General features: G+C 35.9%; 1 protein-coding gene across 1 annotated transcript; it reads left to right on the top strand.

The window, feature by feature from the left end:
- Positions 1-5,218: 5,218 nt before the first annotated feature.
- Positions 5,219-9,756, top strand: LOC149220990 (uncharacterized). Its single transcript, XM_089384977.1, has 3 exons — positions 5,219-6,225; positions 9,204-9,275; positions 9,397-9,756. The coding sequence occupies exons 1-3, from the start codon at positions 5,542-5,544 to the stop codon at positions 9,478-9,480; spliced, it is 840 nt and encodes a 279-aa protein (XP_089241103.1). The 5' UTR covers positions 5,219-5,541; the 3' UTR covers positions 9,481-9,756.
- The last annotated feature ends 16,121 nt before the right edge of the window (positions 9,757-25,877 follow it).

A 25,877-nucleotide genomic window follows, 5' to 3' on the forward strand; every position in this document is an offset into this window, starting at 1 on the left:
CGTTCTCCTTTAGCTTCGAGCCATTGGATTTCCATTTCTTCAACCCTATATTCCCCAGGTATTTTTCCTAACAAAAAACGCATCCACCAATCTAGGTTTGCACAACATTACTTTCTTCCATTATGTACATATTTCTAAACTCTAGGGTGCACTCCTATACACTTTGCCCCTACTTCTACCTAAACTAATACCATCAAATCCACTATTTCTCTACATACTTGATAGGGTAAAAGTGTGACTATATGAGGGTTTTGAATTCCTCTAACATAGCCACTTAAGGATATCCCTCCAATGTCAATGTCTCCATGTGACTTATTCACTAGATCAGGGCATGGACCTCTAATTGCAATCAAGAAAAGGAAATATGTATTATTCTTGTATGTGATGAATACTAAAATAAGCTACTAATTGTTGCAACTAGTAATTTAAATTGAGAGTGTCAATCTCATCATGATACAACTTGATGTCGATTTTCAGTTCCACTTTGAAATGGGACTATGAATGGTTCACAACACTCAAACTAGATTGATCCTTTTGATCTTCTTTTCTATATTCCCTTTATAATTCTCCCCAAATTTCCAATTTCCCCCCTGATCCAGCCCTTATGCTAGAACCTCCATCTTCTCTAAACATCAAAAGCTTATTTGTCAAGGCCACCATGAGGATTCTCACTTTATGGTTTATATCTAGAACTTTTGCTTCTAGTGATACAAACTTCTTCTTTGTGAGATCATGATGGTTGTTATTCAGATATTTGTTATCCATGACTAGGGTTTTGGGATTTTTGTCTTAATCGATCTCGATCTCCTTGAACTCCCAAAAATATACCCAAAAGAACCTTATTCCATACCAGTATGACTCATAAATTTCCATCATTATTCTACTGGATAGAACATCACCACAAATTTATTAAAATATATTAAAAGATATGAAATTTACACTATGACATTTTATTTCTCCATAGATTTATAGATTTGTAAGTTACTATTTATTGTGTATGCATCCATGTAATAATTATATAGAAAAAAACCCTTTTGGGATAAAACCTAGCAAGAAGGTGAGGTTTCTCTGGTCTCTTTCTATTGATGGAAAAAAAATGCACAAAAAAGTGAGGCTTCTAGTAAGTGGACTACTAAAGTACATAAATCCTCTCTTTTTTCTCTCTCGTTATCATTATAGATATTTTGAGGTAAAAAATGGGCTTAAAAAATGTACAACCAAAATAAAATTATAATAACCATTAGGATTTAAGATAATGATTTCAACCATAGGGGGTGATTCATCATTTTTGGAGTAAAAATGTAGAAAACTTAAAAAAACTACATTTTCAACTCATATTTTAAATTTATCTCTCTATTGTTTTACTCAAATTTTGAGTGGGAGCATTCATTGTATGCATAATTTAATTATTCATCCAAGGTGTACCCATATTGCATACTTTCGATGGACCCCACTACACGAAAAATGAGAAATATATCAAAAGAGTGATTGCAATCACATTTTTCATATATTTATGTTTTTTGCTTGTAGCATGGTCCATCAAAAGTATGCAATATGGGTACTCCTTGGATGAGGAATTAAGTTATGCATCCAATGAGTGCTCCCACTTGAAATTTGAGTAAAACCAATGGAGATAAGTTAAAAATACGAGTTGAAAAAAAAGTTTTTTTTTCCATCTAAAATTTGATGATGTAATCTAATCTTATTTTATTATTTCCACTATTATTTTATAATTTTTCTTAGGAGCCCCATTCTAGACCTCAAAATTTCTTTAATGCCACACTTTCCTACTCTACCCATTTGTCGAAACAAATGTAATTGAGCATAATGGAACCCCTTTTCCTCTTATTAGCCTCATTATAACATAGTTGGATAGTTTTCTCATGGTTAAGTTTGACTTCTTCAACTCTTAAATAGTGTAACAATATGGAATCTTCTACAATTTTCTTCATCATGAGCACATGTCTAGCTACTTTTGCATGAGTAATGGGGGGTTACTTGGCATTCTCTCTACCCATAGTGGTCAAAATAGGAAGATCGACTTTTAAGTATCATAACATTTGCATATGGACTCAGATTGAGGTGATTTTTGCACCACTAGAAATAACTCTATGTGTAGAATAACACAAAAAGACATGGTGCTTAAGAAGTAAATATTTTCCCAAAAAAACTCTATTTGATGCCTCAAACTTCTCTTAGAACATCTCAGACCTGAATTTGTAGAACTGGGCCCCATTGGTAAAAATGGTCTTGTGAGCTAATTCCTTGACATTTCCCACTTGGAGAGTGTTGAGATGGATGAAAAAATATATATTGATCCAAACTGGATCAAATATTAGGTTCTTTTCAATGATGAAAAGCCCATGAATTCCACAGTAGTCTAGATGTACTTGTGTAGTTTGTTGTGCTATTGAACAAATTTATGCTACACTTTGTCATTAATACCCATTTTTGTATAAAGTGTATGAAATACATTATCATAATTGTATACATGTTCGTCTCAACCTTGGTGCATTATTTTTGAAGCCATATTGGCTAACATAGTTTCCTCATATGGAGATAGGCCTTGTCCGAGAATCCATGCCCCTAAGTGGGTTCTTCCAAGCCATCAAATGTTTCATAGTAGTATGTCATTTACATGCAATGTGATCCCCACCAATGTTTAACATAAGCAAAGGACATAAAAAAATAAAATGTGATATTTTATTTATTAATAATGTTATGGATAAAGAAATAACATTCTAGCTAATATATCTTACAATATAGGAATATTTATGCTAAATTGTACCTTAATGGGCATGAGTCCTTGAAAAGGTTTTTTGTCAAAGGTGTATATCTTATGACTTGACACACTAAAGGATATGGGTGAATTCGTCTGTTATCATATTCCTCTACTACTTTGCCTTCTTAGAATGACAAATTTATAGGATCTCCTAATTTGTCATATTTATTATCTTCCAATTGATGTTTTCTGGACTATCTAGGAGATGTGATCCTATTATCAAGAGCTACCTCATGTATCTACAATTCATTCAAGGGAAAATTATTGAATATATTGCAGCAATTCCACTAATTTAAAAGTTAATGTGTATAGACAAAAATGAGTGTTAAGATAATGCACAATATGATAGTGAAAATCATGTTTTATTAATCAATAAATGTTGAGAATGATATATATAAATGTAATGAATAAGAATGATAAGAATAATAAAATATATCTCCTTAAAAAAGGGTGTGATTAGTCTCACTTACAAAAACCCCAATCAATAGAGATAAAAACCTACTTTTATTTTAATTTATATCATAAAACCTAAAATCAAAAGAAAAAACGTAATGTCAAAAGAAAAAATCACAACTTATTCATACAAACATTATTTTTACTAGATAATAAACCATCAAATTCTTGTGATAAAATTTATAATGCTAAAATATTCCCTTACTCATTTCTATTATATCCGCCTTAAAAACCTAGAATATATTGAATAATGCATTAAACAAATTCCAAAATTTCTCATCTTTTTTATACATTACACACATTATTATTTTTGAGAATTATGTATATATATATATATAATTTTCAAATAGGTAAGCATATTTAAAATTTCAAGTTAATTTAAAATTTATTCTAAACTTTTCACATGGTGTAACAAAAAAAATTATTCTATTACGTAATCCAAAAGATCTAGGTGGGAAAAGCAGGAAAGGTATCTAATAAAAAAAAATTGAAATTATATACCTATTAAACTTAGGTTTTCGGAAAATAAGATATTGGGATTGATAAGTGAAGACCGAATGATCAGGGTTTTGAAATATGGGATCTCTCATTGGCATGACTTCAATATTACATGAAACTTCGTTGTAAAATATAATTGTTTACAACTTCAACATACATCATAGAGGATAAAATATCAGAGAAGTGGAAGAGTATGCATTGGACATTTTGAAGAGATGAAAGAATTAAATTTTTTTATGCTATATGTTCACATGTTCATAAATCCATAGGTTCATACATAATAGAAGATGAGCATTAGAGAAGCGACATATGATAAAAGATTAGAGAAGTGACATATATGCATTGGACATTGAAGAAATGAAAGAATTAGATTTTTTTTTATGCCTTTTCCTTCTCGAAGAGGTTTGGCATACCACTATAGCCCAAATAATCTTAAATCTCTTAAAATCTTCAAAAAAAAAAAACCAAAAAATTTAAAAGTAAATTTAAAATCAAAATATATAAAGACAGTTTGATGTTTTGATTGATATGATATGATCTGATCCCAAATTGTTTTCTCGAAGGTAAATATGGAATCAAAAGATATCTAAATCTTTGAATCAAAAGATATCTATATGATATGATCTTTATTTATTTTCGAGAATTTTTTTTTTTGAGGGAATGGCATTTAGTAATGGGATTTGAGTGAAAGTATATAATTTAGTTATATTAAAAATTAGTTTAAACTTATTTTAATTTTGGATATATTAAAATTTATGAAATATTAAGAAAAATCAAATTTCTGGAAGTGTAAATAGTTACAGGTTCATCACAAGTAAAAGAAATATAGGTGACAATCTTCTTAGAAATTATTCTTTATAAACTTTTTTTATTATACATTTGGCCTCAATAAACCATTGGACGCTTTCAGATTCAACTCCCCAATAATATTATTTTAATTGAATTTTATTTAGCTGTAGTCTAATTAGATTAGTTTTTTGCCCTGAAAAGTTATGGAAATTTTGGTTATATTTTGAAAAAAATCCAGCAGAGATTTTTGTAAATCTAAGTTAAAACTGTTAAACTTCAAGATTTTAGGTGCCCTAAAATATTTTGATAGTGCTGAATCTATTTCCACAATCAAAAATATGATTTAAATACTGTCTCTACAAGAATTTTTTAATATTTTTAACCAAATTCCAACCACTTAATTTTTTTACCTCCATATCCGACTACTTTTTTATACCTCCAAATAAGTAGTACGAGAGCATAGTTCTGATTATCGAATAAACAAAGGACAAGAATCACGTTCAAAAATCAAGTAGCCAGTAAATTCCAGAACAATAAAAGAGGCAATAGTACATTTCTTTACTTGATCTCTTTCCTTGCATTTACGTTTGGTATAAAATATCGAATCTAGTTGTCTGGCAACAATAACGAATTATATAAACGTAATTTATACGCAGAATGTGCTCTCGATTTCTGTATTGAAATGGAGGAGTTTAACTAGTCGGAGGAATTGTTTAAAAAGTTATAGAAATTTTAGTTATATTTAGAGAAAATTTGGTAAAGATTTTTGTAAATCCAAGTTATAGCGACAAAGATTTTTGTAAATCCAGGTTATAGTTGTCAAACTCTAAATAAAATGATTAAAATATCAAACAGTATAGTTAACTAACCACTTGTGATAAATTGATGGGCTGGTTAGAAACCTTATTCTTGTTCTGTAAGTCATGTATGTGCAGGCTGGTTTCTTAAATTGTTAACCTTAATGGTGTCTTAATATTCTCAGAGAAATTTATCAGAAGTAGAATCAGCATAGAGTTTCCATGGCAGTTAAGCAGTCTGAAACTACGGCCAAGCCTAAGTCTGCTAATTCCATGACCATAAAACTGATGGTCAACAAGAGAACTGGTAAAATAATGTACGCAGAAGCAGGGAAGGATTTTGTTGATCTGTTATTCAGTTTTCTTGTACTTCCAACTGGGGCCATAACCAAGCAGGCCCTGCTCTCCAAAGTTACGAAGGAGGAGGATCAGACAGAAGTTCCTTCTATAACAAATCTTTATAAGAGCGTGGAGAATCTGTCTGCATTGGTCATGAAAGCTGACAAAGGGGCTCTGTTAGACCCAAAGGTATTCTCCAATACCTACAACAATGACACCCTTTCTATTCAAACTCCTCCACCTGCAGGTCCTCCAAGGTACTATGTGTGCAACAACGTTAGTTACGGCTCCTTGACACACAGTCTCAGTACCCAATCTGGAACTACAATGTGTCCCTGCGGCTATTCAGTAGACAGTGAAGTGACGTTAGCGGACAACACCCCTGTAGCTGCCAAAGCTCCAGTACGCCTTCCGGGATATGTGAAGACGGCCAACTTTGTCATCACAGACGATTTGCGTGTATTGCCAGCTAATTCCACTGCAACGGTTGTTCAGTTGTGGAATAAGCTGGACGTGGAGGAGCCGACGAATTTGAAAGAGCAGAATGTCACAGTCGGTTCCAATGAGGTAATCAATTTCGTTTGGCAGTGGCTTTGGAGTGGTGGGCTGGAATCTTGTTTAAATTGTTTTTTTTACTACAAAGTATTTGGATTAGGGAGAGTTAGTAATTGCTGATTTTTATCTGATATATTTTGTAATTAAATATTAATGAGGAAAATGTTTGCATTGTTTATAAAATGATTATTTCTGGCTCATAATAAGATGGTGGTATTGTTTTCCAGGACATCTGTGTTATTTTGTCTTTTTGAATCTTTTTAGATCTACATGTAGATCAATTGGTATGAGAGCATAAGATCTTTTCTCTCCTTTCTGAATCTTTTTAGATCTGCATGTACATCAATTGATATGAGAGCATAGGATCTTCGAAGCCATCCACCCTTTTTTTTTATTTCGGTATTTGTGGCTTAACAATTCAACACACTTCTTAGTGCACCCTCCTTGCTTCAGATTCCCATCACATGTTGTTGCTTGGGGTCATACCTTTCAATTCCTTTGGTAGATGAAAATCATGCCGCCAAGTCAGAACCCTCAATAAAGGACTCATGATTCCATGATTTAATTACACTACAACAACATAGACACCCTCCTAGACAAATGCAAATGGATACATGCTTTAAATTGCCCAAATTCTCGGACCAAATGAATGGAGAGGTTGTCGATTCTTGGCTCCGCAGTGTCTCAACCTATTTCGAAACACGTCCCACAATGAAAGAGGACATGAAGCTTCAAATCACCAGTCTACAGTTGGAAGGCCTAGTGCAAACATGGTGGGATACTCAACTCGAGAATATATCCTTGGTCATCGAGCTCGGGGAACCAACAAATATTAGATCCACACATATCACATCTTAGAATGACTATTCTCAAGCCTTAAGGGCACATTTTTACCCCCTAGAATATCTCAATAATCTCTTTCCCAAATGGTTGCAACTCCGACAACTACCAATCAATCAGTGCAACCATACATTGATGTCTTTTGCAAATTGCGCACTCAACTCCATATCTCTGATCCAGAAGAGGTATTAATTATTAAATTTAATCCTAGTCTGCTAATGGTTTTTCGTCGAGAAGTTGAGTTGCTTGATAATACTTCCCTGGAAAAGGCTTTTATTCGGGCCTTGGTTGTAGAATGTAAAGTCACTCCTCAAAACATGATCTCTTCAAACCAAAAATGGTCCATCTCCTGCTGGTCCATTAGTGTGGTCCATTAGTGTGGCCCCTGCCTCATCCCCCCTAGTGTACATTTCATAAGACCAACTCACATGTACTTCAAAATATGCACCCCAACAAGAAACTTTTTATAGAGGTAGAGAAACCAAATTCCTCTTCCTCCCTTGCAGTTGTTTCTCTTAACAATCTTACCGATGTAGACCCCTCTCTCATCCTCATGACTAGTAATGAAGATGGCATATCTATTGCACCTCTATTTACGCATAATTGTCAAATCAAACATGAGGTTGTGACTCTTATCCTTGACAATGGAGTCAAAAGAATCTTGTGACACATGACTTGGTTCATTGCCTTAACCTTCCCACAGCTCCACACCCCAACTCATATCAGCTAGGCTAGGTTCAAAAGGACAACCCTTGTGTTATTGTCTCCCAACGTTGTGTTGTCACCTTTTCTATTGGTCCTTTTCGATTTACTGTTGTATGTGATGCTTCTCCTCTCAATTGTGTCAATTTGTTACTAGGCATTCCATACCAACAGGCTTGACACACTCTTTATCATGTTTAAGATCACAAATACCACTTCCAACATGAGGGTCGTACCTACGTATTCACATCTGTGGCCCTCACATCAGCCCAACCTCTTACTGGAAAAAATCCCATTAAGAGAGTTGATATAAACCAATGCATTTCTTTGTGTTTGGTTTCCTCTATCAAGCCAAAAAACAAAAACAACCCAATACCTCCTGCCATGGCTCCACTACAACCAAAATTTGCAAATGTCTTCACCAAACCCATGGGGTTGCATCCCCCATGCTCTATTGAACATCAAATCGATCTTATTCCAGTTGCTTCCTTATCAAATGCCCCATCCTTTTGCCTCGCTGGAAAATTGTCTATTCGACCTGATTCATCAAAGAAACATGTTGTTGCTAAAGGTCATACTAGACACAAAAATATGTGGGTTGTAAAGGGATATGAAACCTCCACTGGTGGTAATAATGGGGTTTAAAGAAAGCCATTAATGGTAGAAATGGATGAAAGCTCAAGTTCAAATTCTAGTACCAAGAGTGCCACACAAGTTGGGGCAAAGCCACTGTCAGCAACTATTGCGTAGAGTGTGGACACTCTGTTCAATAGAAACAATATGGTTGAAGAATGAAAGTCAATGAAGGTCCCTGTTGTCAAAGATTTGAAGGGCCTTGTTGTGGAAGATTCCATGGTAGAAAAGCAACCTTTTTCTTGTTATCAAATTCTTGCTTCTTTCTATGCAAAATAATTTCAACAGCGCACCACTGACCACTTCTAATGGGAAACCCTTTAAAGAGTTTTGTTGTTTCATAGGGACAACTCTCACCGAGCAGAATGGCACCAATTAAGGGTGCCAATGTGACTCCTGACGATAGAAACTTGGAAGCACACTTTCCCTCATTTGGTGCAGGAAGTGGGAATGCCTCCCACTCTAAACAGGGAGGAATTGGCAACCAAGAAAGCCTCACCAATCAGAAACATCTAACTAATTGAGCAACAAGGAAAAAGTGCACTGCTTTCTTGGTAATATCTAAAACTTGAAAACATAAAAGTAAAAATGGAAACATCTCTATCGTTGTTTTATCTAATAACTTAAATTGATTTTTATTTCATATATTTTGTAATTACAAAATAATCAACAAAATATTTGCATTGTTTATAAAATGCCTATCTCTCCTTTGTAATAAAATGGTGATATTATTTCCGGAACCTCTGTATTATTCTCTCCTTTCCCAATCTTTTTAGATCTAATATAAATCATAGTAATTCATGTTTTAATGGCAGGTGATGCTCCTGCTGAAAGCCGCAATGGTTTCTAACACAGCTTTAACTGACGTCTTCAAAACGGAGTCTAAGGCATGTGGAACATTATTATTTTCGATTTTAGTTCAAAAGCGTAGCCGGGATTGCATAGGCTAATTTATTCGGCTCTATAATATTAGACCTATAACTGATGCTACCGTTACTTTGTATGAAGTATTCGACTACGGTGGAGACGGACGCAGATCAAATCCCCTTGCAGGAGCTTCTACTAAAAATGCTGAGAGAAAAGAAGACCTGAAGTACCGGAGCTTCTAACAAGCTTAGGAAAATACACCCTTTTACCTCTTAAATAAATAAATGATTCGGACAATTTGTTATTAGTCTGAGTTACTTCTAACATCGTCAGTCAAGAAATATTAAAAAGATCGCAGATATCTTTAAGATCTCAAGGGTTGAACCAGATCACTGAGAGTCAAGAAAATTACCCCGTCATTTATTTTAAAAAATCGGTGTTTGGATATACGAAGCATTTTAATATTTGGCATTATTGTGTTTGGCCATTTTACATGATAATTTTTTTTAGTAAGTCTGATATACCGTCTAGTATTTGGTAAATAAAATATTTAGAAAGGTATTATAAGTGCCCTTTTTGTTTTAATAAGCTGAAAAAGAAGTTTGAAAACGAAAATGGTTTTAAAAAAATGACAAGTATTATCAAAAGGCATATAGGTATGGTATTTGCTATGGTGTGAATAGCGCATCCCCCACCTATGGATTTTCCCAATGATTTTATTGTTATGGATTTGCTCAATAGTTTTTCTCCATTAGCCCCTATTCCAAAACAAAAGTGGTTTAAAAAAATGATAAGTATTATCAAAAGGCAGATATGCTGTTTGCTAAGGTGTGAATAGCACATCCCCCACTTATGGATTTTCCCAGTGATTCTTATTAGTATGGATTTGCTCAATAGTTTTTCTCCATTAGCACCTATTTTTGTTGGTCGGTAAAGAATATGAAATATTATGATTTTTGGGGTCATTAAAATGAGAATTTGGTAAAATGACAACAAGATTTGGGCCATTAAAATGATTACAAGATTAAATAGATGATTTATTGAACACTATTTCGAATGCACTTGAGGAAGACTGAAATGAAGTAGTCTATGTTGCTATGGCATAAAATAAAAAATACTAGCCTTTTTTGAACATGAAAGATGATGCAATGATATTTGTTTCTCATTCAACAAGGATTGGATGGCAATATTCTTCTGAACACTGCAACAACAACCACATCCAAAGAAGCTTTGAATATTAAGGAAATGACATAGAATGGAAGGGGGAGCGACATTGATCAACATCAAGTTAAGTCATAGAGCATTATAGTTGTTAATGAAGTGCCCATTGTAATAGGAGAAAAAATACAAGATTTTGATATTGGAGAAGTAAAAAGGGAAACTATGAAGAGTATGCCAAAATAGAAGAAGGTATATAGGACATGGAGACTACAATTGTCCTAAACAAAACATGTAATGATAACATAATAGTGAAAATTGAATTTGAGTATGACATTATATTAGCTTTGTCTTAAGACTGGGTTGCAAAACCTAAGTATGATAAAGGAAAAACATGATCATGGAAAATTTACCATAAATACAAGAAGGAACAAAAAAAATTAAAGGAAGCAATCAGAGTGGTTGAAGTTATTACAACAATAGAAGTGGAGATGAAAGAAAACCAAGTCAACACAAAATTTCAATCAACAGTAGTTGAGGTGCCAACAAATGTTTTCAAAGAACCAGATGAAAATGACAATGAAGAAAAGGAAATATTGAAGAAAGAGAAAAGATATGTAGAGTTGATTCAGGTGGATATTGGTGGCCACCCACCAATTCCACTTGGACCCCCACCATTGTTTCTTTTAGTTTTCAGTTTCTTTAATTGTAGCACAGTTTACTACGTTCGACATTTTTTCGGGTCCTAAACTTTCAGAGCCATTTTGAGGCCTTAAACGACGTTTTTTTGGCAATCTACTGCCAATTATTTTCTGATAAAATCATATTTTCCGTCGTAGTCATCGGAGATATCATTCCAATAGGGTATCATGTGTGTCAAACAGAGATAATATGACCAAGTCGCGACCCTCGGAAGTTGGCTATCCAACTAACCCCAATGAGGCCCATAAAATCTTGGTGTTACATCTCCTTGGGTTAGGGTTTTGGTTGGTTAGGGTTTTCTCTAATTGTTCAATAATAAAAAATCCCTTGAGCCTCATTGTAATACAATTCAAAGGCATGTAGCTACCACGTCTCTTCTCAGAGATAAGCTACCATCTCCTGACCTAATCTTATTTCCATTTTGTTTATAAGCATATTTCAATATTTGATATTAATGAAATGAATTGTTATTTCTACTCCAACTTTGTATTTATAGTTACATCTCTAATTTGTTGCATTCCTATTTAAATCTAGATCAGTGGTATCAAAGCGGTCTATTCTTTCTCTGTTTTTCTTGGCATGTCCCCAACGAGGTTGGGATATAAGGAGTTAGGGCTTGAACTGGTCGAAACTTTGTAAGACCAGCCTCGCAAATCCCGATGGCCTCCCATGGCAGATGAAAAGAAAGATGAGGGGGCAGGAGATCCTATCAAAATCTTGCTCGAAGAAGCCCTCGACTGACAAAGGAACGTGATGATGGATAACTTTGCCTAGATCCTTCAGCGGCTACCCAAGGGCGGCACATCTACTTCCAGCAGCTACTCTAGAAGCGCCACACCCTTTAAGGTACAAGTTAACTTTGACATTACCATATTTGAGGGTCAGATAGATGCATACGTTGTAGATAAATGGTTAAATCTGCTAGAAGGATATTTTTCCATTCATGATTTTTCCAGCTGGGAAAATATCACTTTTTCACTTCTCAAAGCAACCCCCCACGTCAAGGACTGGTGGGAAAGTTATTGTGAGCAAAAGGATGAAAGTACAAACTCACTGTTTTCAGCCGCACCCACTTGGAACTCGTTCCGAAATGCCATCAAGGAGCAGTACTACCCTGTCAAGAGCTATGAGGATAAATACATAAAGTGGACAATGTTGTGACAGGGAAGGGACCAAGATGTGATGGAGATTACCAATTTTTTTCATACCCTTTGCACAAAGTTAGGTATCAAGGATTCTGAGAAGAATTTGGTGCTCAAGTACCATGGCTGCATGCACAGGTACATCCAAGATGAGATGGAATTCCTAAACATCTCCTCACTCGGCACGACATACCGATATGTCATCGAGTTCGAAGAAAAGTTTAAACAGAAGAAGCAAGACATTAGATCTGCGAATCCGAAGCAAGGGAAAGGTGCCCCCAAACTGCAAAACAAAGGACAAAGCCAAGACGGGGTGGCCCAGGACAACCCGAAAAAGCCATAAGAAAATAACAACACCGAGAAGTCGAAGAAGAACATGGGAAAGTGGTGTGAGTTCCATAAGAGCTCCACTCACAATGCAAGTGAGTGTCGGGCCAAGTAGTCACTGGTGGTCGAGCTAAAGGCTTTGAAATCATATTCATGTTCTGACTTTGATTCAAAACCCGACAAGGGGAATGAGAAAGGGAAGCAAATTATCAACACAGAGCCCAACGACACCATTGCCACCATGAAGATCTAGAAGAAGGAACCTGAAGATCCAGAGGAGGAAGAGTACCTCTTCCACTCCCAAATGTGGGTAAAGGGTTCACTGCTACAGGTCATTGTCGATAGCGGGAGTCAAAAGAACCTCATTTTAGTAGAGGTCATGAAGCGGATGGGCTTATTGACCACAACACATCCACAACCATACACCATCGGGTGGCTTCACCAATGATGAGATCTTCACATGAGTCAGCAGCGACACCTTCCATATAGCATCAAGCCCTTCACAGATGAGGTATTATGTGATGTTGCTCCCCTTGATTTTTGTGATGTATTATTAGGCCAACCATACTTATGGAAGCGACATGCTGTGTATGATTCAAGGCCTCGTGCTGTTATTGTTACTTTGGGAAATCAGTTGTACAAGATACCGGAGGTAGCACCGCCTACCGCCATCTCTTTGGTTACTACAAAACAATGCAGTAAGCTCATTTCCAAAACCGAGAAATTTGTTTTCTTGATGATACACCCTAAGGGAAAGAAGAAGACGGTGGCCATGACCTCCAGACAGGGCCCCTCCACACGACAAAAATAGTTGGACAAGCTCATGGAGGAATAAGAGGACATCTTCACCTCCCTTGCAGGAGTGCCTCTGCACTGTTAGGTCAAGTACTTCATTGATCTAACCCCAGGTGCACCGCTACCTAATGGACCAATCTATCGGTGCTCTGTTCTGTAGAACGACGAAATTAAGAGGCAGATTTAGGAGCTGTTGTGGAAAGGTCACATCCATCCAAGTTCATCACCGTGTGGGAGCCCGATCGTGTTGGTATAGAAGAAGGATGAGACTTGGAGACTTTGTTTTGACTATCAGGCATTGAACAAGATCACTGTCTGGAATAGGTACCCGATCCCATGGATTGATGACCTTTTGGACCAACTGAAGGGGGGAAAATATTTTAGCAAGATCGATTTGAAATCAGGATATCACCAGGTACCAATCAAACCCTCTGATGTATGGAAGACTCCCTCAAAGCCAAGGAGGGCCTTTTTGAATGGTTGGTTATGCCTTTCAGGTTAGCGAATGTTCCTGAAACCTTCATGAGGCTAATGGATGACATCTTGCGGCCATTCACCAACTCATTTGTAGTGGTATAATTGGATGACATCCTGATCTTTAGTCAGAGTTGGGAAGAGCACCTCCACCACATCCGACAGGTTCTCCAAACACTGCGGCAACCCAAACTATGTGTCAATTTGTAGAAATGCACTTTTGGCATGACTCAAGTTCAGTATCTGGGATACATTATTGATGAACAGGGGGTGCATGTGGATCCAGCCAAGATCCAAGTCATTCATGATTGGCCAACTCCAACGACTGTGAAGGAGCTCCGCATCTTTCTGGTTCTTGCCAATTTCTACTGCAGGTTCGTGTTGGGATTCTCTCATATCACTTGGCCCTTGAATCAAGTCACCAAGGGAGGAGCGAAAGAAAAATTATTTTGGTATGAATCTCAACAAAAGACATTCACAGAGTTGAAACATTGCCTCTACTTTGTACCAGTGCTCACATTACTAGGCTTGCAACAGCCATTTGAGAACAAGACAGATGCCTTTGACTATGTTATTGGGGCAGTCCTTACTCAATAGTGGCATCCAATGGCATATCACAGTGAAACACTTTCAGACACAGTTCGGAATTATCCCACCTATGAAAAAGAGATGTATTCCATTGTGCAGGCCTGCCCACAATGGAAGCATTAGATTTTGGGGAAGGAAACAATCATCCACATAGACCACTAGCCCCTGCAGTTCATATAGATGCAAGGGAAGTTGTAGAATAATCACCATCAGAAGTGGTCCACATACCTGCAATAGTTCCATTTGAATATCAAGTATAAGAAGGGCAACACTAGTAATGTTTCAGATTGCCTCAATCGACCACCGATCATAGCGTTAACCACCGTGCTCAACTCTTCTGTGATTGAGACTTATGGTTGGCCATTTCTCTACAAAAGTGACCCAGAATTTGGCCACACATGCCAGACGCTCTTGGAGGGTCAGCAAGTTCCAAATTTTCACCTCCAGGATACCCTATTATGCCACCTGGGACACCTTTTCGTTCGTTCAAGCTAGCATGCCAAGATGATTTGGGAAGCACACTACAGTCAAGTCATTGCGCATTTCAGGGTCGAGAAAACGGTGGCAGTACTGCAGAAGTATTTCTATTAGCCAAATCTTCGATAGTATTTCGGGAAGTACATCAAATCCTACACTTCCTGCACCATTGCCAAACCAACCATCAAGAAGCAAGGCCTTTATACTCCGCTGCCTACCCCTAGTCGACCTTGGGAATCCATCTCCATGGATTACATGTCGGTCCTTCCTTCTACTAAGCATGGAAACGACTGTATTTTTGTGGTCGTCGACAGATTCTCGAAGATGGCCATTATGGATGCCTACAAGAAGAATATCACAACGGAAGCCACTGCTAAACTCTTCTTTGAACTAGTGTAGGTAGTACACTTTGGGATCCCACAATCTATCATCTCAGATCGGCATAGCAGGTTCCTCAGTACATTTTGGTCCAGCCTCTGGTCGATGCTAGACACTAAGCTCACTAAGTCCACTGCTTACAATCCCTAAACTAATGGCCAGATAGAGGTTGTCAATAGGATGATCGTACACATTCTGCGCATGTACAACTTGTTGGAGCCTTCGTTAATTTTGAATGGTTTTGACCAGTTTTGACTGACCGAAGGGAAGGAAAAGGACAAATGGCAGCAATGGTTGGGTGGCAGAACAAACAGTTGTAGAGGAGTGATGGCAAGGTGGCAATGGAAGGCAAAGGTAGCCGAGGAGATGAGAAGGTGTAGAAGCAGCCAAGAGAGGAAGTAGCCGAGTGAGAACTAGCAATCCAAGCAGCCAGGAAAGATATAAAAGGGGAAGAATAGAAAGGAAGAAGGTTGTTGCTGAACCCACTAGAAGTAGAAGGAGTTGGTTGCAGAAGTGGTATGTAGGTGCAGAAGTTGAAGTAGAAAGAGCTAGGATCCGAGGAATTGGGTTACGGAGCTGATCTAACCCGAGGTACTAAGTCACGTATTCTATGTATTTCTTATGGCGAAATATCAGATTATGATTTATTCTATTATGCTAAGTTAATATAAATAGAGCTTATGGTTGTGGACACTTCTAATGTATTGAGCATCGTGCTTTGTGAGCCTATTAAAATTTGAAATAGTCTACCTGTTGCATGTAAATGGTGATTCATAGATTGATGCACACTACAACAAAACCAGCGATTAGCGTCCCTTTTTACTTCTTTTTTTGCATCTAGAGCCCATTTTTGGTGCTATTTGCATCCATTTATCAAATATGGTGCAAAACTTGACACAAAATTTGCATCAAGTTTTGCACCAAATCTTACACCAAGTTTAGCACCAGGTATTGCAATAGGTTTTGCACCACGTTTTGCACCAAATTTTATGCCAAGTTTTGTGTCATCCTTTACACCAGGTTTTGTTCCAGGTTTTGCATCAAGTTTGGCACCTAATTTTGTTTGACATACTTTTGCATCCTCATTTGCATCCACTTTTTGCACCTACACTTGCATCAACTTTTGCATCGACTTTTGCATCCTTTTTTGCATCCTTTTTTAAATCATTTTTTGCATCCATTTTTTCATCCATTTCTGCATCCCTTTTGCGCCAAGTTTTACATCGAGTTTTGTGTCTAGTTTTGCATATAATTTTGCATCTACTTTTGTTGCATCCACTTTTCCATCTTGTTTGGCATCCATATGTACATCCTCTTTTGCATCTATTATTGTACCCACTATTGCATCTAATATTTTTGTGCCACAATTAGCGCCTAGTTTGGCACCTCCTTTTTCACCCACTTTTGATTATAATTTTGCATCCATGTTTGCATCCTCATTTGCGTCTAGGTTTTCATCAACTACTACATCTATTTTTGCATCCCTTTTTGTATCCAATTTTGGACCAGGATTTGCATCGGGTTTTGTGTCTCGTTTTGCATCTACTTTTGCATCGACTTCTATTGCATCCACTTTTACATCCACTGTTGGACCCATTTTAAATTTCACTTTTTGCATCCCTTTTTACATCTTCATTTGCATCATACTTTGATTCTTTTTTTGCATCTATTATTACATCCACTTTTGTTATGCCACAATTTGCACCATTTTTTGCACTCACTGTTGTATCCATGTTTGCTTCCAATTTTGCATCCATGTTCACATCCTCTTTTGCATCAAATATTGCATCTATTTTTGCATCCACTTTTGTGTCAGGTTTATGCATTGGGTTTTGCATCTCGTTTTGTATCTACTTTTGCATCTACTTACATTGTATCCATTTTTTGCATCCAATTTTGTTTTGCCTGTTGCATCAATGTTTGCTTCCACTTTTACATCCATTTTTGCATCTTATTTTGTATATTTTTTGTCTATTGTTACATCCACTTTTGTTGCACCATATCTTGCCCCTACCATTGCAACCACATTTGCTTCCACGTTTGCATCCCCTATTGCATCCACTTTTGTTTCATCCATTTTTGCATCTGCTTTTGTGTCCGTTGATGCATCCACATTTGTTTCACCACAATTTGTGCCAAGTTTTACACCTACCATTGGACCCATGTTTGCTTCCACTTTTGCCTTCATGTTTGCATCCAAGTTTGCATTGACAACTGCATCTACTTTTGCATCCACTTTTGTGTCAGGTTTTTCATGTTGTTGTGCATCTACTTATGTTGTATCCACTTTTCATCCAATTTTACTTCTATTGTTGCCCCCATTTCTATGTTCGCTTTTGCATCCCTTTTCCAACACTCATCATGTTTTCTGCATTGATGATATTCCTTATGGCATTGACAATTATGAACAATTGATGACAATGTCAATAATATTGACAATGATGAAAATGAAGATGATGGCAATGACCTTAATTGTGATTATGATGATAAAGACGATAGTGGTTACAATGACAATGATGATGATGGCAATGATTATGATGATGACGATGCTAATGACGTTGGCGAATCTTCCCAATTTTAGATGTTGTCATTGTCATAATCATAAGCATTATCTTTGGTGTCATCATCATCATTTTCATCTAGGTCATCATCAAAAACTATAATGGCATGAATGATGATGATGATTACAACAATGTCGATAGAAATTACATTAATGATGATGATGGGGATGATAAAAATGACAATGACGATGATAATGGTGGTGATGATGATCATCATTGATCATCTCTCAAAAATAGAGTTGTTATTTCTCTTACATATATCAATGTGTCCTAAACAACCCTTTTCTAGCATTGATCACATTTTTTGGGTTGATGATATTTCTTACAACATCTACAATTATGAACAATTGCAAACAATGTCCATAATGATGATGATGATGGCATGAATGGTGATTATGATGATAATGTAATGATGGCAATAACAATGACAAGGATGTGATGATGATGACAATGATTATGATAATGAGAATGACCTTACAATCTTATGGATTCGTGAACAATTACTAGTTTCAATACCATCTTCTGGATACGTATTACTATCATACTTTTTAGATTTTCTGTCTCTCTTGAGGTATCTTACTATAATGGTGTTATCAACACTAGAAAGATATCTTGTTGTAATGGTCGTTCTAATGTTAGCACTAGTAAAGTTTTTGTTAAATTTTGGTTTAAAAAAACCGATTTATGCAATTATTTTGACAATCTATGTAAAAAAGTAAATAACATCCAATTATTTTGACTGTAGTCCCATTGATTATCATGAATTCACCAGTCTGAAGACCATCTTCTACATACATATTATTATTAAACTTTTTGCATTATATCCCTCTTATATCTTGTTGTAATGGCAGTATTAGCACTAGAAAAATATCTTGTTGTAATGGTGATGTTAGTATTAACACCAAAAAAATCACTAAATTTTGGTAAAAAAAGTTTATCATTTATTTATTTTTAATTTGGGAAATTTTTGTTTTTATATTTTTTGTTTTTAATTCTATTTTTATGCAGTAATATTTTTTTTGGTTGAATTTTGGTAGTAACTAGTTTTTGGTCTAATCATATGTATTAACCATGTTCTTTATGCTACAAGTCTAATTGTTGGGACAAAATTTCTCTTTCAAATAAGTTGCAAAAAGCATATAAATGGAAGAATAGCGATGACAACTATTTTCATTGTCCAACTGTTCAGTATATCATGTATGAAAATATTCAACATTTTTATAAACAATGGATTAGAGGTGAGTCTGTAATTGTACATAATGTTTGGATGATACATAAAAACAAAGTTTGTTTCATTGATGTGGTTAGGATCTACTTTGGATACGAAACCCTAGGTTTGGAAGTATGCAAATAATGAATTTGGTTTACCTTTGATAACAAATGAAATTTTATTTCTTTTTCCTCGTAAAACCAAGGAAGATATGGCAATAATTCTCGTTAGAAAACTACTTCTTGTTGAAGGTTTATAATTGGTTGCAAAAGTTCAACAACTGGGTATAGAAGTTTTTAGTTGCTATTAGGGAAACAATGTGATTATAGGTTTTAGCAGACATAGATCATTCTTGGTATTTGATTCACTTTGAGAATATAAGTACACCAAAGTGGATTAGGTTATGAGTGGATTGGCAAAGCAACCCTTATTTGTTCCTTTTAGTTTTTGAGATATCTCAAGTTCAACTAGTGCTAGTAAATGGTTTCAAAGATGTTTGCTAGGGTTTTTCAACAAGGTCACTAGGTCCCAATGTAACATAGATACTTCATATTTGTTGAAAAGTAAAACCCCCACATAGCACTGAATAGATCATTAATGACTACCTAGAGAACTTAGACTAAATTAATCGTGGAAGTAAAAATTACAACCAAATTAATCATGAAAGTAAGAACTACAATTGAAAAAAACACACTTGGTAATATACTAGAATTCATCCTCGCCAAATCCAAAGTTGATGAATAATATGTTAAATCTTTAATGAAACTCATGAAAAATAATAAGCATGTTATCGATATAAGAGTGCATGAACTTGCTTAATGTATATTTGTTAGTTGGAGATGATGAATATCTAAATAAAGTTGATGAATAATATGTTAAATATTTGATGAAACTCATGAAAGATAATAAGCATGTTTATCCATATAGGAGTGCACAAACTTTCTTAATGTGTAGTTTACGAGAAATTTTTCCAGTGTAAATCACAAGATATATCATTTGTTTAGGCGTTTCGAACCAACCAGTGTGGTTCATCGTCAGGACAAGTTGAAGAATCAGATCCAACTTTGCATGTTAAATAGTTTGAGCAGAGGGGATATTTGCACCTTAGCCTTAACAACCCTTGCCCAAGATGAATCTATTTAATGGACTAGCTTGGATATGTTAGGTCTTGGATTTCCAGAGTACCCAATCAATGCTTAACTCCCTAGTCCTAGCCAAAATTCACTCCTATTGAAGAGACAACTTGAACAATCTTGCTAATAAGATTAACAAGTTCGTTCCTTTTGATTGATTTACAACAAACCTTAATGCCTCTCTTTTCTTATCCTCCTCTTCCATTCTCCAACAAAAACTTATTAATCTTATATCATAAACACTTTATATAGGTAAGCATTGTAATCATTTTCCTCAACTCACACGGTACCTTTACACCTCAACCCATATAAGTGGACCTAAGTCCATGGCACAACCCATCACACTCTAAGATGGTTCTAATTGTCTCCTCAAAACTAGGACATAACACACCTTAAATGCCAAATGGTTAAGTCATCCCAAATTTGTGGGATTTTTTCCTTCATGGAACACATTCTAGCTAGTGTTGATCAAACACAATGCACTAACACCACTAACACGCACTAAAAGTCCTAGATACCCTTACGCTGTGGCACGCACCCAAGCACTTCGACTGCACCTCCATAAAATGCACCTTCAACTTTGGATGTCCCAAAATAGTAATATCCTAACCCAATATGGCCTACTTGTTAGATTTGTGTAGTTCCCTCCTTATCAGATCCTTGCACCTCCTTGCACTCCATGGTAAATCTACTCTAATGGTCACCTTCCAAGTTCCAACACTTCCTTTCACATCATGACATAACCACCGATATACATTACAACAACCTTCAACTTCTTTAGTGGGTTGCACATCTATTTCACATTTCTTCTCCATCTTACAAAGTGGTAGTGCCAAGGAGAGAGTATCAAGTTGAATCAAGGATTGCTCACTTAGTACCACTACTAAGTTGCCTTCGTGCAACTTGTCAAATCCCTTAATTTTGTTTCACAACTTCTCATAGGGCTTAACTTGCTTGTATACACTTCTAAGTGAGACTACAATCCCCCAACCTCTCCTCTGCAACCCTTGTTAGAGTCTTCTTAGACGTGCAATCATGCCTCAAGCTGAATATAACACTAGCATCCCAAATGTGCATGCTCATTCCATCTTTTAATGCTTCGCTGAAACCACATTATGACACTGCTTAAAATGAAATGTTTACATCTTAAGACAATGTACCTACTTTGCTTATGACAATCTAAACTATGCAAGTGGCTAAGAGAGGACTATATTTTCCCAGGATGAAAATATAGGGTCTTACAACCCCATTCACACAATAATTTTAATATATTTCACCCGAAAAAAGATACATACCCTACTCCTTTCAAATTTATCATATAATTTTAAGAAATTAACACTTGTTATTAACTATTAAATAGACTTACTATATATTCTCCTTTGTTTGCACCCACCTTATATGTAAAAACATATAAATATTTTCAATACAACCAAATTAAAATCATATTTTTCCATTTAAAAATTATTAAATTCAAATTAAAAAAAATTACACCTAATAAACTTAAACAACAACCATAAAATTATATTATTATTATTATAAATATTTTCTAACCTAACCAATAACCAAAAACATTATATAGTTACTTCTTTAGTGATGTGAAAATAAAAAAAATGTATTTATTGTTTTAATAACACCTAATAAACTTAAACAACAACCATAAAATTATATTATTATAAATATTTTCCTACCTAACCAAGAACCAAAAAAATTATATAGCTACTTAACTAGTGATTGGAAAATAAAAAAATGTATTTACTGTTTTTCACTATGAAATTAGCATTTTTGAAAAAAGGTAAAGCTTTACTTTTCTTTACAAAACCCCTCCCAACCCAAACTTCGTTTACGTTCTAGAACAAGAAGGAGGATCTGTTCGCTTTTCGCAGGGCGGGAGCGAAAACAAGATTGCAGAGATTTGCGAATTAGGGTTTCACCAGTAGCAGACACTCGAACCCCACGATCAGTTCTTCAGTCCATTGACGGCGCCAAGGTATGTTCCATTTTTAACTTCAATGGATTTCCACCCGCACATTCAGTCTTCCACACAGAGAGGAGTACACGCATTTCAGGTTTCTGGTTCAAAATCCAGTGTGTTTTTAGCAGCCACTCTTGTATGTTTAGGTTTTAATCTCTGTGCTGCAATCTGTTATTGTTTGCAGGGATGGCGCTGGCATCTGATGAGTACGGGAGGCCATTTATCATAATAAAGGAGCAGGAGCAGAAGACCCGAATCAGAGGCTTAGATGCTCAGAAGGCCAACATTGCGGCTGCCAGGTCCGTTGCGAGAATCCTCCGCACCTCACTCGGCCCCAAGGGAATGGACAAGATGCTCCAGAGCCCCGACGGCAATGTCACCATCAGTAAGCTTCTCTTCCATTTATTGAATCTCTATTTCTGGGTCGGTAAAACCCCTTAAAAATCTAAAAATCTGAAACTAAGTAGAATTTATTTTAAAAAATTTATGATTCATAAGTAGCAGTTACTTTAAAAAAATTATAGGTTTTCCGAAAGGAGTGAAATAAGAAAATACTCTACGATCTGCTTACTCTTCCTCACAAACTATGAGGCCCGCCGAGCTAGATGCTCTACATACGACGCCGACTGCCTACGAAAGCTCCCAAATGGGTGAATGCGTTGAGATGTCACTAACATTGAGAGATAGACACTTTCCAGGGATCTACTTGGTGTAGAGGTACTTTTGGCGGGCTTTTCACTAACCAAGAAACTTCGTTTACAAATTATTTTGCTCAAAATAACACCAATTGCTCGACAGCAGAAGGTTCATAAAGAAATGGAAATAATAATTTTAAGAAGAATTTCGGAATAAAGAAATAAATTATATAAATGTCCACAAATGATGAAAGGACATTAGGTTAATGGGACTAAAACTATATATTGATGCTAGAGTGCTTAAAGGTATTTTCTGAAAAGGAGAGACTACAAATAAGATTTCAGATTTAACAGAATGACGAATGATAAAATAACAAAGGGGTGATTATCTCAATTGTTTGTAGCCAATGTTGTTGAGCATCTGGCTGGTTCTGGTTAAGTGTTAGTAGGTAACCAGTTTAAATCCCCCAGATTTAGGTGCACTAGTCTATGTCAACAGTTTTACGAAGAATTCCATTCACAAATATGGAGAAGCATCTCTTGGATTTCCTTATCAGATTTTCAAGGGTTATAATAACGGATAAACCTGATACAATGAAGACAAGACTAATAGCAGAAGCCTAGAAAATAAATAAGTCCTAATTTATCTAAGCATCAAAGGAGAGGTATGCAGGGGCATAAACCAGGCTGGATTCTATCCTGGCAAACTTTATTGAAGCTCATCGGACTGCAAAGTTTGACGGGTTACGTGTGGAAGGGAGAACCCTGGTGATGGGTGTCTGTCTAGTGTCTACAAGATATAAGCTGAGAATTATAGCTTTTGTAAGATAGAATACCTAGATGGCCTTGTGGATTATCTGGATGATCTCAACTGTGCTTGGTAAGGGTGCTTCTGAATCACTGATTGTCTGTTATTTTTGCTCATGACTGGTGCATCTACCGGGTCATCGATGCTTCATCCAGCTGAAAAAATGATGCAATCAATCTAGTGGATCTGGGTCTAGAGCACTCATGCATGTCCTGCTCTTAGAGTATTTGGTTCGCTTTACTTTGTTCTTGAATAATGAACTCTGCTTTCACTGTTGTGGGGAGATTCCGGTCTTAATGGATTTTTTGTTGTCATTTCAAAATTTGTAGTGGAGATAGTGGATAAAAGCCATGCACTGCAACAATGCTCCCAGCCAGATAATTTCATTAAATTTTGGAATCTAATAAGAAAAATCGAGTAATAGTTTGTGTGGGAAGCAAAGAAAGTGAGAAAAAAAATCTCTTAGCTTTGAGCTTCATTTATGTGTACTTTGTATAACGGCTACTTCATTAACTTAGTAGGTCAGTCTTTATTATCTAAAATATGCATATTGAAGATTGGATATCACGGCAGTTTCTCCCTCTCATCGCCATTGTCAACATGGTCGTCAGTGAGCATCTCTACATGAACAGAGGATCTATTTGTCCTTTTAATGTTAACAAATTTATAGTTAATTATATAATAAATATTTTGATGTACATGTACATGAGGACTGATTGGCGCCGTGAGCAAATCCAGGCAAGGGTAGGGGGTTCAAGAATTTTAAGGAAGGTTGCCTCTTGTTCATAATTGTTGTGACAATTTTTCTGATTACTGGAGGTTCAAGAATTTCAAGGAAGGTTGCCTCTTGTTCATAATTGTTGTGACAATTTATCTAATTACCTTGACCTCCCTGATTTCAGCATACGTGTAACTAGGAATGGATATAAACCATAGTAGAAAAATTTGAATCCGAATATGTATTCAAATACAACTCAGTATGGAAAATACCTAATAAAGAAATGCAGCATGGTTCCAATATGGAAATCTATATTTCTCAGTATGAAAATAAGTGTTTTGTTCCATATTTTAGAAGAATTTCATCCTCAGAACACACTAAAACTAGAAAAAGAAATTTATTCTTTGAAAATTTTGCAATGTAGTTTATTTTTAAGTGTTTTCTTACTGTTATTTTTATTTTTTTGAGGTTTTTGCTCTGTTTTTTTGGGGCTTATATGTTGATGGGTATCAAAGACATTATAAGGTAAGTGAACTGTTCTGTATCTGCATTGCAGTGAAAACATACTGAATTTTGTACTGTTGCCGAATTTCCATATAATAAAGAGCAATATCACCAAATCTTGCTACTATGCTATAAACTAGATTTCCAGCATTGAAATCCCCTTGTGTATTCAGCTATGGGTCCTATGGGTTCATCTCGACTCCCTCCATGATAGTCCTTAGAACATATTCAGGTTTGTATTTGTTCAATAGAAATGTAGGGAAACAAATATTCCTTTCAAAGGTGTAAAACTCTGTCACCAAGCAATATCTAATGTGCCTAAACATGGTTCTATCAACCCTATGGTTGTCTTGTGGTATTTTTTCTTGCTTCTCTGTTCTACACTACTTGGACACTCCATAACATTTTTCTACATTTTAATCATGCTAATTATAGAATGATTGTTAATTTTAGATAACAATGGTAAGTTCTTATGCTTTAGAGCAATTTACGTCAATTTTCCTTATTAGGCCAATATAAATTTCCAGATTAGCAATCACATAAATATTGATAGTATTTGCAGATAGAACATAAACAATAAGAATAAGACAAGTCAAGACAAGAGGGCACAATATTTGGCGGATGCTAGAGAAAAACCCCAATGTGGGGAAAACCCTTTGATCAAATCTTCTTATTATTCTTCAAAAGTTCAGCACAGAGAGAGAGTACATCATACAAAATTACTTGCCCAATCACTATCAAAACAGTCCAGCCAAACAACAGTTAACAAGATGTTGTAACCAGAAAGTTAATGCTAGTCAAACCAACAAAAATCTCCTCCAAATGAGCTCAGCCAAACCCAGTCAATTCGGCCTCCAAAGATAGTCAGAATCAACTCAAAACAATCTTGAAATTCTTGGTCAAACTTGGTCAACACTGTGGTCAAAGGTCTTGTGGTCAACCTACTCCAAATTCCTCGGTTTTTGTGCCAAGAGATGTGTCCTCAAGAGATCATTTTTTTTGCTTGAAAAATGTAGTCAAAGGGGATGTTTTGACCCTCA

The sequence above is a fragment of the Pinus tabuliformis genome, chromosome Q (genome assembly GCF_031772625.1).
Source record: "Pinus tabuliformis cultivar Carrire ecotype Pingquan chromosome Q, CPIR1, whole genome shotgun sequence".
In the NCBI taxonomy this organism is placed as follows: Eukaryota; Viridiplantae; Streptophyta; class Pinopsida; order Pinales; family Pinaceae; genus Pinus; species Pinus tabuliformis.

Bases quoted from the DNA above. Each gene is read 5' to 3' on its own strand.
- LOC149220990 (XM_089384977.1), top strand. From the start codon at position 5,542: ATGGCAGTTAAGCAGTCTGAAACTACGGCCAAGCCTAAGTCTGCTAAT. The intron at 6,226-9,203 runs GTAATCAATTTC...TTTTAATGGCAG, and splicing joins TCACAGTCGGTTCCAATGAG to GTGATGCTCCTGCTGAAAGC. The intron at 9,276-9,396 runs GCATGTGGAACA...CTTTGTATGAAG, and splicing joins TCTTCAAAACGGAGTCTAAG to TATTCGACTACGGTGGAGAC.